Source organism: Anabas testudineus, chromosome 4 (assembly GCF_900324465.2).
Source record: "Anabas testudineus chromosome 4, fAnaTes1.2, whole genome shotgun sequence".
Lineage (NCBI taxonomy): Eukaryota > Metazoa > Chordata > Actinopteri > Anabantiformes > Anabantidae > Anabas > Anabas testudineus.
In genome coordinates, this window is record NC_046613.1 from 20,209,282 (window position 1) to 20,229,249 (window position 19,968).

The window sequence follows — 19,968 nt, forward strand, 5'->3', positions numbered from 1 at the left end:
TTTAGATTTAGGCCTGCAGGAGGTCACTGGGCTTTTAATAATGGGCTACATGGTGTGCCAGCCTTAGTGTATGCATGTGTGTTGTGTGTAACTGAGGCAGGAGGGAAAGTGGGTGTTTGGATTGTAGTTAATCTTGATATTGCAATAGATTAATATGTTTAGTAACATTATTACCCTACCCACCCACTCAACCCCATACTGAGATACACAGATCTTTGGTTCTCTTTTTGAAGCCTCACACTCACACACACACACACATATATATGAAGGAGATATAGGCTATGTAAGATAGATTAGGAAGACAAATCCTACAAGGCTCAGTGAAATCCTGCCCTATCTTAAACAAGAGCACGTAATTACAACCAAAACCCTCAGATTTCCACAGACAACGAAAGAAAGAAAGAACTGGGTGCAATGCCTGGTTTAAATCTGCTTGTGTGTAGGTTACTACTGCACAATTTCTTTGTGAGACACATGGTGATTGACTGTGCATACTGGTATGCGTTTCTATCTGTACACGCTGTACGTTTGAAACTGATGACACTATACTACTTTTTCCTCATATGAAGCAAAGGTGGAGTCTCAGTTGCATGCTGTGCCCTTGCATTGCTTCACTGCATACACACTCGCACTCACACAGGGAATAATCAGCCGTTTCCCCTGCCTCAGCATGACAATTTGTGTGCTGTGTGTGCATTGGTCTCTGTGTGTAAATGGCACTCCTCCTTCATGTGACAGATGGGCTCCCATAGTAGCGGTTCACATGGGGGTGGCACAAAGTCATTTTTGGATGCGATAACCTTCACACCTCCCAAGAATTATTTGGATGAGAAGGGTTCTTGTTGAACTGGACAGACTCAAGATCTGTGCAAGTGCACTGGCAGTATGTGCTTGGGTGATGGAACCACCAAAGTGAGCCAAAAAAAGGCCAGAGAGGGCCAAATCAAACCGAGCTTCAGACCAAAAGCCTGTGTAGAGAATTAGTTTTTAATATTATGTAAATTGCTTTGGTAAATATAATTTCTCACACTCACTCACACAATTGCCAGAACAATAAAGCACAGAATTAATAATGAATGGAAATTATAAACTGAATTGTAAATTGTGAAGTGAAGAAGCGAGAAACAGATGGTAGCCGCAGAAGGTAAGGACGGGGCAAATGGACACCCTCGTCTGTGCTGTTTCTGCTAACACTAACAGGCAGTTGTCTTTGACAGATTTTGGGAAAGTCAGCACCAATGTGTTGAGCTTTAGCCACCTCGAACCATGTCTGAACCATAGAGCACACAACAATACTGCCTGCAAATGTTAGCAACTTTTCTCCACAAGACGAGAAGAAGACGAGACAACAGATACATGGATATTTCAAATTAGTGAAAAAAATAAATGGTGGCTACAAATCAATGTTTTTAGCAGGTAGTTCAAGGTTATACAAGAGGCTGCCACAGCAAAAATCAGAAATACTAGTACCCCAGGAAACTGCTTATTGTCATTTCTCATACAAATGGGGACAATTCAAATATCTATAATTAGCAAAAATTACAGATTTCATCTTTGAGTCCAGATGGAGACTGGCACAATCTAATTGCAAACTCCAAAAAGTTAGAAAAGGCCACCATAAACTATGTCAAAGACAGGTAGACACAGCTCTGATTTTGCATTTTCATTTCATTTTTTTGATCCAATCTGGATTTTACAGTGTGTCGTATTAGCATCCATCACTGTAACATAACTAAACCGATTCAGCTGCATTTTGTGTTCAACAAAACAATATGTATAATTCATGGGTACATGCAGACATCAACAACAATGTGTAATGATGTGCTGGCCTCACGCAGCAGGGTGAACATCTGCCCCTTCTAGTGTTAAAAAGTGCCTTGAAACCACTGTGAAACCTTGAAGGGAAGGTCAGAACAGTATCAAACAATAACTGAGGAACAGAGCGTTCAGTGCCTTGAGCTGGATCACTCCTTGGAAAGTGTGATCCTACAAGCTGCTCTTTGAAACAGACGGAGAGAAGTGGTTGTTTATAATGATAATTAACATTACATAATAGCTGGATGCTTCCACTCTTTTGTCAGTCACTCACTCTGCATACTCTCCCTGCCTCTCTTGATGTATTCTTTATATACAGGACATCTGAAGTGATGTTTGCATGTGCAACTCTTTGCACTCAGGTGTAATCCTCTAACCGCCCTACAGTCACCTCATGTACATTCTTCTCTGCTGCCGCTTTTTCATTACCAGTTCCAATTCAACACAGTCTCCCTCACCCATTCTGTCTGCTCCTCTTTCCCGCTTTCATCTCTCCCTCCTTCTGATGTAATGCCACTGTTCCAATGAGGAGGAGCAGAAGGAGAAAGGAGGAATGAATCTGGGTCACAGGAGGCCATGCATCTCAACTCTCCACTCCGCCACAATAAAAAGGAAATTGATCTGTGGCTCGCCTGCTCTCGCATTCCCTTTAGCCTCCAGCCCAGACAGACTTACACACAAACACACACACACACACACACACACACACACAGAGCTGAGTCAGTCCATGGAAACAGTGTTCATCCGCTTCTTGGATCCATCATCCTTTTTCCAAAGCAGCAGGTGCACCCGCACTGAGAGCACACAAATGCAGCAGCACACAGACCCACTCTGGTTCGCTTCCCTCCACTCCAAACACCACCTTGTGCGCATAGGTTGTTGTGCTACTGTGAAATTCAGTTGCTTAATTCTAAACCCTACAGTGGTATGAAAGCAATTTACTAGAGACATTTTGGATAGTAAGTAATTTGTCACTTTGCCTCTCGCTCTTTCATTCATCCGTCTCCTCTACCTTTCAAAACAAAAACAAAAAAAGACGCTGTAATAAAACGCAAAGCAAAGCGATGATGATCTACACAACACAAGTCATTATCATTTGTTATTAAAATCACGAAATCCTGAGATAAACAAAACTAGGGCTGCAGATGATCGTTTTAAAATTTTATTGTGCTTTTGATTAATAATTTATTCTATGAAATGTGAGGTCTTCAAACTGCCCATTTTACTCTGACCAATAATTCACACTCCAGGAGTTTTGAAATGATGTAAGCCAGAGAAAAGCTGAAAGACCTTACATCAACGTGGAACCAGAAGTGACGAAGTTACAGCAGCACTGTGATTTATGTGAAAGAGTAAATAAATAAATACCACTCCGATCTGTCCTCGACTATTTTAACAGTTCCCTGAAAACATCCAGTGAAGTTAAAAGAGACAAAAGACGTGGACACGAACCTAAAGACGAGCATGAGATGCTGTAACAATAACAATTAGAATTACAGAAACTAAAGAAAGAGGTAAACAAAGTGTCATAAAAAAATCCACAGTCGTCTTAGGAGTGAGAGAAAGGAGGCAAAGAGATGGATCGAGCTTCAGCAGCCGTGTAGCAGAAAAGAAAATCTAATCATTTTCTCATTACCATGCTTCCTTGGTTAGTTGGGCTGATTTGGAGAAAAAGGATTATGTTCTTCGATCTCTCCCCTCGAGTCCCGGTCAACTTTCGTCTGAGCAAACGCAATCCATTGGAATGTTCTTGATTACCCTTGGTGCTCCCTGACCATGTACCGTTTGTTTATTACAAACTGAGGGACTTCATTTAATTTAGCAAAGACCAAGATAATGTTCTCACAGCTATCAAACTAGTACAATCACACATGGAGAGAGAGTTGATGAGCGACTGCACTGCAGTCTGGGGAAAGCAATGACAGTTTGTCAATATAAATATTTTAGCACAGATGCACAAAAAGCTGTATCTAGGCATGCTGTGCAGCAGAAAGCATGCGTGTATGTGGGCTGTGTACATGTTATGTTTTATTCTATGTACAAATTTTTGATTTCTTTGTTTCGCACCTTTAGGACTAAGTAGCACATCACACACGCAAACTATGTCCTACCATCATCTCCACTATGCTCTTCTAGGAACAGAGTGGAGGTGGTCATTTGTGTGTATGTGTATTCTCAGCCATATCTTGAATTATGTCTCTTCCCCTCCCCCTCCCCGCAATCAATGGCTGCTTTAGTCCATTTGCAGAGAGGTCTGGGGTCTGCAGGGTGAACAAGAAATGGTCAGGTTCTTCCATTTCCAACTGTGGGGTCAGTGGCTTTACAGTCCCTCATAGATCATGTCCATCTCTCTCTCTCTCTCTCTCACATACACACACACACACACACACACACACACACACTCAGACAGACTCATTAGCTGACAACCCAATCTATAGTCTCTTCATCATGACACCAACAGTGGGCAACAGTCGCAGTCTCATGCAGCACACACCACAAGAGTCACAAAGCAAAACAGATGTAAAAAAAAAAAAAAAATACATCATTAGAATCAACTCCACAGGAAATGCTAAATGCTGAACACAGACGTAGCTCTTGGCTTTATGCACATATCAGTGCAGCATTTTTCAATTAAGCTATTTATTTGATATATTCTACATTACAGCACATATGATGCTCAGGATTTGAGAACAGGAATAAACATGACATTTAACAACGCCGTTCATTTCCAGGTCAGAGCTATTAAAACTGTTTGCAGTAAATAATACAAATGACTCACTCAGATTGGGAACAAGTGAAGGTTTAGAGAATAAGAGAGAAGAGAGAAAGTCGTATTTACTGAGTTTTTTGTGTAAAGATTTCAACTCACAACTACATAAATGTGAAAAAACACACACATATCTACTTATGTTGTGATAATGGAGTTTGTAGAGAAAGTCAATGGTGGTGTATAAAGTTAACTATCATTCTTTTTCGTTTCCAATGGATCTATGCCAAATAACAGAAGTATGGAGCCCTTAATACTCCACTTCATGCTGCTTTAAAATGCCCTCCACCTTCTGCACAGCTCCTCCTGGAGATTCCCTTGTGGTGAGCGTCAACATCTGTGCCACAAAATTAAAACTTCAGAAGCAAGCCTGGCCATAATTCAAATGTCTGCTCTCGCAAATTGTTTTTGTCCTGGCAAACAGAGAGCTGTATACAGAGAAACAGACAGACTCGCTGTGCTAGTCTCTATCACACACCTACCTACAATATATGTCATTGTTGAGTGCCACAAACTGATCCGTTTATCAGTTTAATCAATCAATACATCTATTTCTATCGCTGCACAAGTGTTAGGTTGAACCTGCTGAAAACAACAGAAGCACATGCCCAAAGACACACATTGCATTTTTAAAACCAAACCCATACAAACTAGTTTAAATACTGTGTCTCTTGCTCTCTCCCTACCCCCAAAAGAAACAACGCAATCACAGCACTTCCACACATGAACAGCTTTACCTCGTCTGCACCGTTTTGGCTGTTGATTAAAAAGCATTCGCCAGGGAGAGAGGGACATGTAGAAGGATTTAAAATGAAGGGAAAGAGATGGAAAAACAAACATTTGGAGTGAAGTCCTTTGTCTCACGTATTTCAGAACAAAGACTAAGGAAAAAAACAACCTTGAACTTACTGCAGCCACACATGCACATAAGATGTCCTGATGTTAAAAATATATAAATTTACACGAAGTGGCCTACCGTGGACCACACACACACACACACACACACACACACACACACACACACACACACACACACACACACACACACACACACACACACACACACACACACACACACACACACACACACACACACACACACACACACACAACAGCACAGTCACCCTTCTATGGATTTAGGGGCAATTAAATGAAACATGAGAGCAAGCATATGATTAAAGATTTATCTGTCCCCACAGCCCCTTCACTTTACAAACACACACACAGCAGACACACCTTCTACTACTGTGACCATCTGGGGATACAGGAAGGAAAGCACTGATCTCATTAAAAAAAAAAAAAAAAAAAAAAAACACTCCGCTGAACCCCCACTATGCACACACACATACACAGGAAAACACACACACCCAAGCACCCCCAATTGCATTTTGGTGTAATTTACTAAGTGAGGTATAAATGTTCCATTCACTGAAATCAATTAGCCGGAGGTTTCTAACTTTGAACACATCTCCATAGACCCTCTGGAGTCTTGGTGCTAATGTGATGCATTAAGGTCAACAACACAGACTTGCAGTTGCACGTCCATAAACACACACTTGCGAACACGCGGTCTATTGTTATTTGCATTAGCAACTTATAGATCTCAATAATTTCTGCATTATTTACTTCTAGAATAAAAAAAAAATTATTCTATACAACTAGAAAACAGGCAGACGACAAATAAAAGCGTCCGTTACTGCAGCAGCATGTTGTGGTTTTGCCAAGTGACCTGAGAGCGCCCTTTTTGTTTAACTGCCATAGAGGTCATAAGGTCAACAACAGCCACATCTAATTAATATTGCAGAACACTACAGGTTATAGATTCAGCTGTGCCAAGAGGTAAAACACTGCACATTAAACATTATGCACATTTGCTTTGTTAGTGCTATAATACAACTAGTGACAACAGTTTTTAATCATACCCTTGGTTTAAGCTTCTCAAATGTAAATATCTTTCTGCAATTCTGTTAAATATCTTTGGACTTTGGTGTGTTGGTCAGATCAAATTAGCACTTTTAAGTTGTAGATTGGAACTTTTTACTTTTTCATTTATGTTTCTGAACTGAAACATAAACTGAATTTAAAATGAATAAAAAAAATCGCCAGACTGTATACTGGTATCCATCAAATCAATCGACAGAGAATTTAAAAGGAAGATTAATCCTGTTGGCTGTGTCGAAAACCTAGTGTGGACATCTTCAAAAACAGCCCCGCGACTTTTCGACTGTGACTCACCTTCACTCACCTCACCTCCCGGGGAGATCAATACTTTTACTCAAAGAAAAGAGTTATTGTCTTGCCCACAAAATGGCCTTTCACTTCTGCTTTCTGGCAAAAAAAACATTATTTGAGTTTACAGCCTGAATCAAGTCCTTTAAAAATCATCAACTGAAGTGAGTCTTAGACATAAACTGTGCAATTAATCTACTAAGGCTCCCCTTCAAATCACATCTCATTGTACTGAAAGGTAAACTTTGAGTTTAATTAAGCTGTCAAATCATTTATGAAAGCACTGTCACACAGCAAACGCCGTCTGGTCTAAAAGACGTGGAGTAAAGCCAATAAAGACAGAAAAAAAAAAACAAACAAACATCACAGTAACCGCACCAATTATCCTTAACTACTGCCTTCTGTCACAACTAGGTCACTGGGTCTTCTCCATGCAGAATGCAGCATGTGCGTTATACGGGGTCTAGTTTGCACATGTGTAATAATTTAATAAAATGATTCCAGAAGCAGTTTTCTGTGTGTTTCCAGCTGGACACATATACTGTACATGTTTAACAGCTGGGGTCAGAAGTTGTACTCCAGTTACTACTTTTTAAAGTCATGTGTTTATGGTAGTCTAATTAACTTTTCATTTGTTGAGAATCTTAGTTCCAAGAGATAACAAATATTGACCGCTCAACACAACAGAACTAAAATCAGTCATCATATTTCCAAGCTCAGGAATCTGTTATTAAAAGTATTTGAGTCTGTAGACACCAAACTGTCAAAGCTCTGTACACGCGGTGTCGAGAGATCATCTTAGAAGCAGTATCAACACACGTAACAGATATTTGGTTCCCTGGTTTGTAATGCTGGAAGGTGCTACAATTTGAGCTTGTTTTGCATGTTTACATGTGGGGATTAAATGCTGGCTTTTTTTTTTTTTTATGTTGTTGTGGGATTTAGTGGTGGTTGCACCTGAGCACAGCACGCGTTGCAAAGTGGAAATTCATGAGTAACAAAGCATGAAAACCTGCAGATGGGCCATAGCAGCCAGGGATTCATCCCCTCACTAGTCGTTCTGGCTAAACAGACTCATCTCACTATTCTGGTTGCTTTTATGCTTTAACTAGTTACACTATCTTACTCATGAAATTTAAAACACATTGGTGTCGGTGACCAAAACAAAGCTCGGTTGCGTGTAACATGATTTCAGACAAACTAAAATGACTTTTAAGGTTCCAACTCAGACAAAAATCTCCTGGCTACTAATTAAACACACGTTCTATTTCATGTATTTTCTTAAGTAAAACTAGCGTACTTACTTGGCTATATATTTACTTAGCTGGCTAAAGAAATACAGTTTAGAATGTGAAAGAGGAAGTGGGACAGAATCATGATGCCACAAATTATAATAAGTGACAAAGTGGAAAAAATGACGAGCTGAAAATCATTTTAGAGAGAGTAGAGAGAAGCGTGCAGATAGAGACAGAGTTTCTCATCAGTAATCATCAACAAACATCCAAAGACAAGAAACACACACATCGGGTATGATTCAATATTTCTGGCAAGAACACAGGTTTAGTTAGCTACTGTAAGCAACGCAGCTGACATCAATGGAGAAACAGGAAACAATGTGAAGCCAAATACAAGGAAAATGACTTTCATACAAAGCTACTGTGTTATGGGTATGTCAAAGAAAAGGTCACATTATTTATTCTTCAGCCTGCTACAGCAGCCAAGAAGCCGATGCTAAAGTGCGTGTGTGTGCGTGTGTGTGCGTGTGTGTGTGTGTGTGTGAGGTGCAAGAGGCTGTGCAGGCATAGTATATTTTTGCATATGTGTAAGGCCTGTGAATGCCAGTGTGGCTATTTGCATGTGCTCATATGTGTGTGTATGCAGCACTATCCTCTTTTTCCCCGGTGTAGAATGTTAAAGCATTATCACTTCCCTGTTTCATTCAGTCGCACTAAACCTCCGAGACCTGTCCAATGGGACAAACAGAACCAGGAGCAGGCAAACTAAAAGGCTTCAGGACACGGTTCCCCTGAAAGGAACTATATGTGTGTAAACATGTTTACAGAAATGGAGGAACATAAAAATGAAAGTAAAAACATGAAAATAAGAAAGAAATGTGTAAGAAAATTAAGAAAAGAGTACTGAAACCAACAAATAATGCAGATCTTGCATGCAATGGTCACAGTATTTTTTTCTTATGCTCACACACACAAAACCAATTGTCAATGCATTTTTAAGAGCATGATTTGTGTGTGTGTGAGTGTGTAAGAGATGGGGCCTCTCAGGCCCCATTGAGAAGGTGTCACCCTGTTTCCAAACACTGAAACGCTCCGTCCAATGACATATAATAGAGTGTGGGGGTGGAGGGTGAATGGCACAGGGAGAGGGAGTCGTCAATGGTTTGAACACATGCCAGAAAAGAGTAAAGGCAGAAAAAGACCTTAGATATCGATGAAGGGAGAGGGCCGAGCAGTGAAAGAGATGTGATGAAAAACAACTCACTGTTACTTCGTAACAGAAAACATAATCAGTTCTCACACCAGAATCTCCCTCTCTACACTTGGCTTCTCTTACTTGATGTTGCATCTTCAACTGTGACTTGAAAGCTTTGCAACGCACCTAAAATTTCCAAATGGCTGAAATGCAGTTTGCACGTCAATACGTCCTGAGAGAGACTCTTTCATGCTGCTCTAAAAACTACAGCACATCAGCTTTTTTATTTTTTTGCTTCAACCACTTCCGATAATCCCCACATTTTTTTTTTTTTTTTTAGGTGTTTTTTTCACAGCTGAGAAAAATGTGGCCCTCACCATTGTAACCTCACCATTTCCTCACCCTTTAATCCCACCCCCCAGCTGATTCTTGTTGACACAGTGTCAGTGCGCTGTGATAATGAAGCAGGCTGCAGGTAAAATGTTACATTAGCATTGTATATATATCCCCAAAACACAGGCTGTGCATGTGTGTGTGACAGATTGTGTGTCACACCAGTCTTCTTTCTGATAACTGGTATTACTGAGGAAAAGCTATATCATCAAAGAGTCACTCCCCCCCTACTGCCACCTCACCCCAACATCCTGCAACGGATGACAAGCGAAATCCCTTCAAGGTAAAAGAGCCATTCTCAGGCTTAGGAGCTGGCGAGGCGTGTGTATGAAGGAGATACGTTGTGTGTGTGAAATCTACGCAAACAGCTTCATTCAAAAGCCAGATGGACAGAAGGAGACGCAGAGAGGTGGAGACAGGAAAAAAAGGAATGTAAGCAAGGACGGGAAGACTCGGTCATCCTTCACCTTTATTCAAGTGCACTTTTCAGTGACCACAAGTCACGACTCTGTCACGTCTGACTTGAATTTCTGTTGAGATTAGTTTAGTATGTCTCTGGCAAAAAGTAACAACAACGTAACCAAAGGGTTTCTGGAGCCGCAGTAGCTCAGTTGGTAGTTTCCTTCTTCCTTCTGGCCACTTGTCAAGGTGTCTTTGGACAAGACATTGAGACCCTGTAGTAGCACCGGTACATCCTGTCTGCCAGCTGTCCAACCACTATGTCTCCAAGGGGTTCAATAAAGTATGTCATAAACATGGGTTCAAAAATATTGCTTGATTATTTTATAGATTTAAAAAAAAAACTGTTCAGTCTATCAAATGTGGAGGAGATGATGAAAAATGAAAAATCAAAAAAGAATGAAGAATCAAACAAATGAATATTAGGAAGCAGTTTTTAGTCTGTATCCGTGAATGCTCTTCATTGATGAGTGATGACACACACACACACACACACACACACACACACACACACACACACACACACACACACACACACACACACACACACACACACACACACACACACACACACACACTACAACTGTTACTAAACTGATTTCCTGCTTAGCTGCTACAGATGATGGAAAATGTCCCGTTTTATTGGAAACTAGACACTGAATCGGAGACTCAAACTAAGCAAATATTGAGTTCTGTCATTCACAGAGACTGAGAGCACAGCGAAGAAAAATGTCAGAGCAAAAAGAACATTTAGTGTAAAGGCAAATTGAGAGAAAAGTATAAAGAAATAAAAGGAAACAGAACAGAGAAAGACTGAAACCAGAAGAAGAGAACTTGAAGAAATGTCATCAGCAAAGGGAGTCAAACCCAATCGTCTTTCCAATTTGTAACTTCCATGTAAAACTTCTCATGAAAACTTTTGACATGCAGCACTCAAGGGCTCTATCTCAGTGTCAGCCCAGCAGACTGGTATTAGCATGCATGTTTTATTCATCAGCATTCTTAGTTGGCGTTTCATACGCCGCTCCCTGCCTGCGTATACCAGGCGACAGAGCACAAGGTGAAAAACAGGATTACAGCAAATGTAAATAATAAAATAGAGGCACATGAAGATATTCAGTTAATCTGAGCCAGGGATTAATGCCATGATACCCTGTCAGACACGGCTGGGTTGGAGAGGGGGGATAACAACAGCACGACACAACAAAACAGGCGCAAATAAACACGAGACGCAGCTAAAGATCCACACACACGGTGGAGAAATGGGATTGTACTGTTATCGCAGTTTGACTTTGAACAATAAGTGACTTTGCAGCAGTGCAGACAAACAACAACAGGTAATCTGCTGAGAGCCAATTCTGACAGGAGTGAGCCCGGACACTGTACACAGAGAGGAAAAGAGATAATGTGAAGAGGAGAGAAAGAAGCTGCATTCACAGTACGAGGACCCTCTCTGACTTTTGCAAAGTTTCTTGCAGTCGACTTACACCTCCACAAACTCCCCCCACAAGAAAAATAACTTGTTCCTCTCTTCACAGTACATTTTTCTTTGAATTATTTTAATGAATCTTTTACCTTGACCAGGACAATAGATGGCCAGTATATGTTCAAGGTCAAACACATTTTTCCACAGGTAAAAGCAGAGGCTACGAACACACACAAAAAGAAACCTTGACTGTCTGTGACACTGTGAGCTGTTATTGTGTGTATTGAAAAGTGACAGTGAGTGTAGGTGTGATGATATATTTTAAAGGTTTTACAGATATTCTTATACATTCTGACATTTCCACTGACTGATAAACAACTAATTTTAAACTCAATCAGTTCACAAAGCCTCTCAAATTTCCTTTTCCAGCTTTTTCACCATCACAAAAATATAAATAAAGAGCAGGAAACCTTTAGCGATGAGATGTTATTACTGTAAAATTCAGATGCCACAATGCTTACACACGTTTCCAATAGTCACTCTCCTTTTAACCATTATTAATCACTACCAACTCTCCCTGCCTTTTTATTGCTTTATATATTGAAGAATATTTATCCCCCATGTTGGGTTATTTAGAGTGAAGATGAAATCCGAAAGCAAAACAAATCTTGCTCCCAGAAAACTTTCCCCTTCTTTGCACGTTTAAAAAATGCGCCCTTATTTTGAAACATGCAACGAGGGGTAATGGACAAAGCTCATGAGAGGTCAATGCAGCTCAAGGCAAAAGAGAAATGAGACGCAGAGCAGCTCTTCCCGTCTTTACTTTGTCTGAAACACATATTGAGACAATGCAGATTGTCACCAGCTAAGACACTCACTCATCAGAGAAGAGGAATTAGAGGCACCGTACACATATGGACAGTAAGGTCTCTTTTTCTCTCTCTCTTCGCATCTCTCAGCTTCCTTTTTGTAGGTCTGCTGCATGCCACACACCTGCCCTTCATGTCAGTACAAAGGCATTCTTTCAAACAGAGCAAGGGAAGGACTAAAAGTCAGAGAGGGGTACAGTCAGAGATGCAGCAAGAGGAACGCAGAAATAGTGTGAGAGCTGGAAAGATGGCAAAAATAAGCAAGACAGACAGACCAATAGGTGGACACAGAGGGGGAGAAGGAGGAAGAGAAATAAAGAGAGAACAAGAGCAAATGCCTCAGGCCAACACTGACCTCAGCTAAAATTACCCTGCTGCTGTTTTGCTCCATTGCACCCAGCACCTATTCAGCAGACCAGGTATTATGAGCTTGTAGGGCATGATACAGTGTCTGTCAAAGGTGGTGACCTGGCACATTTTGGCCTTGTCATCTGTCGGGATGGAAATGCTAATGTGACAACTCGTCCACTTATTGTTAAGGATGTAAGTATTATGTTTATTAGTCAATCTTCAAGGAACACGTCGTGTTTTGAGAAGGTGTGACCACCTGCAGTCTTACCCTTTCAATGTTTCAACAGAGGAACAGACGGCCAGTGGAGACCAGCATCATTTTAAATAACAAGCCTGAGGATTTATTAATAACTAATGACTTGGGTTTTTTTTTGGCACAGTAGGAATAACAAATTAAACTGTGTAAATGCAGCATCAATAGAGTTAATGAAATAAAGCCTCAATGATATTTGGAGCTATGTATGATGAGTTAAAATGTCATAAACACATACTATAACTGTGGAAACAGCTGAAATTTCGTTAGTAAATCTTTATAGCACAAGAAAACGTATTGCCAAAAATGTCTAAACTATGAAAATAAATCTGAGTTGTAAAGTTTTACCCAGCTGACCAACTAATCTGTTTCCTGTGAGTCTCCTGTGTTGTCATCTGTTTGCGAAATGCTTTCTTTCCACACAAAGCTAACAAGATTAAACACACAGAGACACACACACAGTCCCACGGTGCCTCAGTAGTCACATAGCAGTGGTCCTCTTTCTCTGGAGACCTCAGCACAGCAGCTGCATATGCCGCGCACACACACACACACACACACACACACACACACACACACACACACACACACACACACACACACACACACACACACACACACACACACACACACACACACACACACACACACACACACACACACACACACACACACACACCCACACACACACACCATGTTATTAGTCCAATACAGAAAATGATGGAGTGGGGGTTGTTTCAGTGAATGTGAGCGAGTGATAAAGTTAAATAAAAATATATATATACTTATTTGGAAACTACACAGACTAAACTACAGCGACTGTCAGTACTGAGCCTAATTTTTGTGTATGTGTGTGTGTTTTGTCTTCTCAGAAGCAGTCTGTCTCTTCTGTGTAAGTGGTGCCAAATATTACTGCTCTGTATGTGTTTGTGTGTAATTGATTAAGCTCTTGGTAACCTTGACCTCATACTCCCATTAAAAGTGTGACCCCAACTGTGCTACAGGGGGCATAGTGCACGTCCGCATATATACGTTTGTGTCAGCAGGTGACCAAGATGTGTTTTCATGAGCCTCTGTACAATGGCCTTTATGCCTGAAGCGCTTCACTGCAGTCTCTTATTACAGTGTTGTGGGTGTGCATGTGTGTTAGGATGACAGACCCTCTCTCTCTCTCTTCCACACACACACACACACACACACACACACACACACACACACACACACACACACACACCCAGAGCAGCGGCGTGAAATGTGTTGTGATGTCTCCTCTATGGGAAGCTGATCTCAGACTGCAGAGTAGACGCTCCCCTTCTCAGACCTGCTCACACTCATTGTCCTGCTGTGGCACACACACACACACACACACACACACACACACACACACACACACACACACACTATACAAACACACTGATCTTAACGTGAACTTTCTTCCCACCCTTGTGTATTCTGCTTCTATCCTCTCATTTGTAACGGTTGTGCAACACTACAGCAGGTTTTCAGGGCTCATTGAAAGTAATTTGCTCCTACAGTATCCTTTGACTCAGATGCATTTAGCAGACACTCAATTACAGCTGCAGCTAAAGCTTATATATATATATCTAGAAGTATCAAAAATGCCCATCACAGTTAGTGGGTCCAAAGTGCTTGTTTTATCCATCCACCATCTGAAAACACATCATGTTTTTGCAGTGCAGTGTGACCAAGGCCATTTAGAGGAGAAGACATGGTCCAGTAATGTGTGAGAGAGGGAGAACAATTGAAAGCTAACACGAGGTTCAGATGTGAGATGATTTTTACAGCGGCACTTTGGATTATGCATGTTGAAATGCACTTAAATCCACTGTAAAAATGATATGTTTTTTTTCTGTATATTCCACAACTGAAATATAGGTCATACAGAACCGTGCAGAGGTGGAGAGTTTCCGTGTGTACGCATACACGTGTGCGGGAGTGTTGTGTTCACTACAAAGACGGCACACACACACAAAAAAAAAAAAAAAAAAAAACACATCACCACTTTACCGTCTCCCAGGGCAACAAGAGCGGAATCTAGCAAGAAGCATGTTGAGAATTAAAGGAGAGGAGATGGGAGGAGAGGAGAAGGAGGAAGAAGAGGAAAGAAAGAAGAGACAAGGCACAAAAGACAAACCAATCTACTAAGACGTATTCCAATACAGCTGCTAGAAGGAGAAGGCTATAGGGAAATCCCTGCTGTGAGAAACCTCTGTGTGTGTGTGTACTGAAAGGTACACAAACAGATACTGTAGCTCATACTCACACATACACATGCAAACAGTTAAAACTGGCCCAAATGTGTACTGTACGACGACAGACCTTGAGAATAATTCCAGGTGTATTTACATACATATTGCTGCCTATGGACTGCAGAGGGATGACGTGAGTCAAAGGTAACAACAAGACTCGACTCGCTGGTGCATTGGTGTTTCCATTTATAGATGTACCGCTTTGGTGTACGTGGGATATTTGTGAAGCTGCTTCAAATACATTTCTGGAAAATACATGCACGGTTCCAGTGGGCAATTTTAGAGGAGGGCAGCATATGAAATGTATAGAATTACCAACATCATATCGCTAATGTAAATACTTAAGTTTACAATATTTAACTGGTCACAATTGTGGTTTAACATGAACACAAAACTAGTATAACAATGGATATCACATGCTACATTGAATGACACCAGCACCAACCCCATTTAGCCTTGTCGTGCCACCACGAGTGAAGCCAAACTTGTACGTTGGCTTTACTAGGCTAACTTTACCCCAGTTCTCCTCTCAATTATGCAGTAGCTCCTCTCCTCTTTCCATCTGCTCCCTGCCCATTCTCCAAAATTACTTTGCTCCTATTTTCCTCATCGTCTCCGCTCTACACCATCCTGTTCCCCTCAATCAAATCTGTCCCATCTTTTCTCACCGCTTCTCCTCCCCAGTCTCGTTCCCCTCGCCGCTGAGCTCTGCAGGTGATATTGGGTTTTTGGGGAGGGGGCCCGGTGGCAGTGCTGGCATCTGTTCGAAGGGCTGGCACGATGCCAGTAACAGAGCATCACTCTGGCAACCGGAGTCACGCTGTTGGATTTATCTCCAACCAACCTGTCAGCTGATGCTTTTTGTGGGTGTAAGACAAGTGGGCATTGCCTCTTTGGCATTCACACTGCCAAGGTGCCCACAGGAGATTTAAAAATGGGAGGAGGAAAGGCTCTCAGTGGGTGCTAAAATGTGGAAGCAGTGAGACAGGTTTTAGAAAGACGCCAACACAGGCTGGGGGCCGAAGCACTCAAAGAGGAGAGTGTGCAAGGTGGGTAGAAAATGAGCAAAGGATGGATGGAACTATGAGGAACACAGTGGATCAAGGTGAAGAGTAAGCAGGGGAAGAGATCGAGAGAGCGACAGAGGCGCCCAAGAGGAAAGTCTTACCACATCTGATGCTTACAGGATAAATAGCAAGAAGTAGAGCACATTTCTGCAGCAAAGTGGCTCAGTTAAAACAAAACTGTGTCTCTTTGCTGTTTAAATGCCATTTTCACATTCTCTTCCAGCAATGCTCATACCACATAACACAGTTAACCACACCTGTTAGAGTGGACTAGAGGGAGAGCTCATTAAAACCTAATTCTGCCTCCATCATGCATTGCCCACTAAATGTCCAATAATCCCAATCAGTCTCTCCAGTCAATGAGACGCGCTTGTAAATGCCACGGCATTCATGCAGGGAACTCCCAAGACATCCAGCGGCCACCACTGTGGTGCGGTAGGAGATGAGAGAATCACGGGTTTAGTGCGGCGGTCCCCAAGATAAGCTATGAATCAATTGGCCACTAATATAACCATTCAAACAATTAGTACTGTGACAAATTTATAAGCCACGATTATGCAGCTGGCTCTTCACGCAATTTCAGAAGCAGTTTAAGTAGGATCCCATGCTACTGGTCTGTTTCACACATTCCAAGGACAGAATACGAAATATGATTGACCAACATTATATATACACAATCCTGTATTTTAACCTCCAGCTACAAATCACCTGTGCACAAAAGCAGAGGTGCAGAACAGAAAAGGAAGCAATTTGTGATCAGCCATATCATAGGAGCCACAGTATTTGCAATTAAGCGAGCTGCATTACTCGGCAGTGGGATGTCATGACACATAGCACTGCTATATCTACTTATTTCAGATACTACCCAACCTGCGAGGTGAACATATTATGACTCTCACAGTTAACAGTACTGACATGATCTCCACACAGTCACACCAAGATACAGATAATAATAATAGTTAAAATGACATTATGAAATTGCCCTGCTCTGGCCCAGTGGGGCATCAGCACTCAATGCGTCTGAGATTAGCGTAGGAAGTGAAATTATTTATAAATTCCTATGGCCATGTGACCTGACGAGTTATCCGGGATCAGCAGTTTCCACACTGATGTCTGGAGTAAAGGGAGCTAAAGGGAGGTTCCAGAAGGGCGAAAAGTAAAATGATAACAAGTTCATTCTCACTACAACTTAGATTCAAAAGTTAAACACTGACACAATCAGCTACCTGCAGCATAAACCTGTACCCAGTCATCAAAGACAGCAGGACGTGTAATGTTACAAACATACAGAAAGTAAAACCTTTTAAAACACACGAGGGGCAGGTAGAAGCAAGAAAACAGCAACAGAAAGCAAAGGGAGAATTAGGTTTCTCATCTACTTACGACAGTTCTCTTCATCACTACTGTCTGAGCAATCATCATCATCATCACATCTCCACAGGGTCGGGATGCACCGTCCATTCTTGCATTGAAACTGCCCGGTTTCACACTCTGACACTGTATGAGTTCCTGCCATGTCAAATAAAAAAATTAAAAAAAAAAAAAAACAGAGAGAGAGAGAGAACAACTTGTCAGCCACTTCTCTGGTTCATTTAGAGAGGATGAGGTTTATTGCAGAAAGACAATGAAGGAATCAAGATATCAGAGTAACAGGAAATGAGACTTGAGGACCCCATAAAGTTCAATAAAGCTCAATAAAACCACAATTTCACAACAATGGATATGATTGAGGAACTTATGGCCATTTACAGGAGAGTGCAAGTAAGTTTTTATTTCAGATAACACACTGAACATGACATAGCTGTAATTTTAGTGATCTAGTTGGTCTAAGTAGTCCAGTAGGCAAAGCTGCAGGTTCATTCAAGTGACTTCCTCGCATTATTCTCATAATGGGCTTGCATGTTATTTATAAGTCAAGTCCGCCTTTCTGGCTGCCTATCAGTGTTAAAGAGGTATCTGTTGGCAGACTACCGCCAGCAGATATCCCTCTTTCATAATTGTTAGGTGCAGATGCAAACAGCAGCAGTCAGACCATCTCAGCCCGGAGCCTTTGCCCGCACCCCCACAAACAAACAGTCTTTCCGCTACATCATCCGCGTACTGCATTTGGACACGTGTTGGCCGCTGCGATCTTTTTCTTCCGCGTATTGTCACCGGCGATCTCATTCAAAAGCAGCCATCCAGGTACGAGTCGAGCACAGCGGCACAAACACTGAGAAAGACGCGGGCTGCACTGAGTCACAAGTCGGGGTTTTTCCCCCCCAAGCAGGGCTCCGGTCCCCGAAGCGCTGCCGTCCGTGGTGACGCGCACATTCACCTCCTGGCTGAGATCAAGTGGCTTACCTTTAGCGGAGTGGATCTCCATGAGTAACAAATGAAACAGCACAAGCTTCCCCACTTCTGCCCACATCTTTAGATCCTGGCAGGTCTACGGTCGTGTTAGGTGAAGTGAAAAGCCACTGACGGATCCCCAACGCTCCGGCTCTGTGCGCCTCCGCTCCTCAGTGACTGACTGAGTGCGCTCGGCCCCGCTCGCTCCTTTCTTTCTTCCCTTCAGCCTCGGCTGCGAGTTGGATCCGTGACGCTTATGGGCGGGATCGCTGAGGATGGTGCCCGCAGTTGATGGAACTAGTTAGTAGGTAGAAAAGTACATGGAGAGGCTCGTTAGCCACGGAAGTCATGTCTGCAGAAACAGCTGAGTCACGCTGGCTAGGCTACTTCCTTAGCTTGTTAGATGAATCAGATCAATTCAGCTTTGATGAGTGGTTCATTAAATATATTTAATGTTAAAGTTCACTAATGAACATGTTACATCTTGCATGTTTAAGTCCTAATTATAAGATGTTAACCAACTAGCTCTAAACCTAACTATAATTTGTCATTATTTGGATTCATGCCAATTAAACAAACTTTAAAGCTGTTTCCAGACCCTCAGTGGGACCTTACTGCAGCCCTCAATAAGTTATAAAAATATATAAATATATAAAATATATAAAAAGATTTGATTTCTGTTGTATTATTTTCCAAAATACTGAACTTAGACTTGGATGCCCCATTGATAAGAATGAGAATTAGCCGTAGTGTCACCGTTTCACTTCAACATTATTCAGTGTCCCTTTGAGTTTTGCTTGTTGTAATGAACTGGAATGAGAACCAAATGAAATTAAATACAGGATAATATGAGCCACTGTTATGGTTTGACCATGCATGCAAATGATTTATCTTCCACGTGTAACCAGATGATACCAAATAAAGTTTTGGTTTCAGTTTTCTTTTGCTATGTTGCTGTTCCACCTGCATCCTCTCTCTTTTTAATGCCCTCTATTTAGAAATGACATGTTACATAAATTTTATTTTAAGGTCTGTAAAATTAGACAATGACATGCCTAATCCAATCATATCTGTAAGCAATAACACTGCTGCTGTGAAGCTCCAGCATCATTTGTATCTGTTGCTATGGGAAACAACATAAGCTAGTATATTGCCTTTGCATTGCCTCCAGCTGAGGCTGTTTCTTTTTACACTTTTAATAAAGTTTGTAATAAAGTTCAAATATTCGAACGGAGGGTTATGAAACCTTTCAGTAACTGTAATAACATTTCTTTAGATCAAAATAAATCCATGTATGCATCACGTGTA

The 19,968-nt window shown here is 41.5% G+C and overlaps 1 protein-coding gene across 7 annotated transcripts in view; it reads right to left on the minus strand.

Annotated features, from left to right (window-relative positions):
• lrp8 (low density lipoprotein receptor-related protein 8, apolipoprotein e receptor) overlaps nt 1-19,008 on the minus strand; it is a 142,921-nt gene extending 123,913 nt beyond the window's left edge. For all 7 annotated transcript variants that reach the window (XM_026345056.1, XM_026345055.1, XM_026345052.1 and 4 more), the window contains exons 1-2: nt 18,673-19,008; nt 17,713-17,838 (exon numbers count right to left, since the gene is read on the minus strand). In XM_026345056.1, coding sequence (XP_026200841.1) covers nt 17,713-17,838; nt 18,673-18,739 — 193 coding nt within the window. In that variant the 5' untranslated portion in view covers nt 18,740-19,008. The remainder of the gene's footprint in view (nt 1-17,712; nt 17,839-18,672) is intronic.
• Nucleotides 19,009-19,968: the final 960 nt, after the last annotated feature.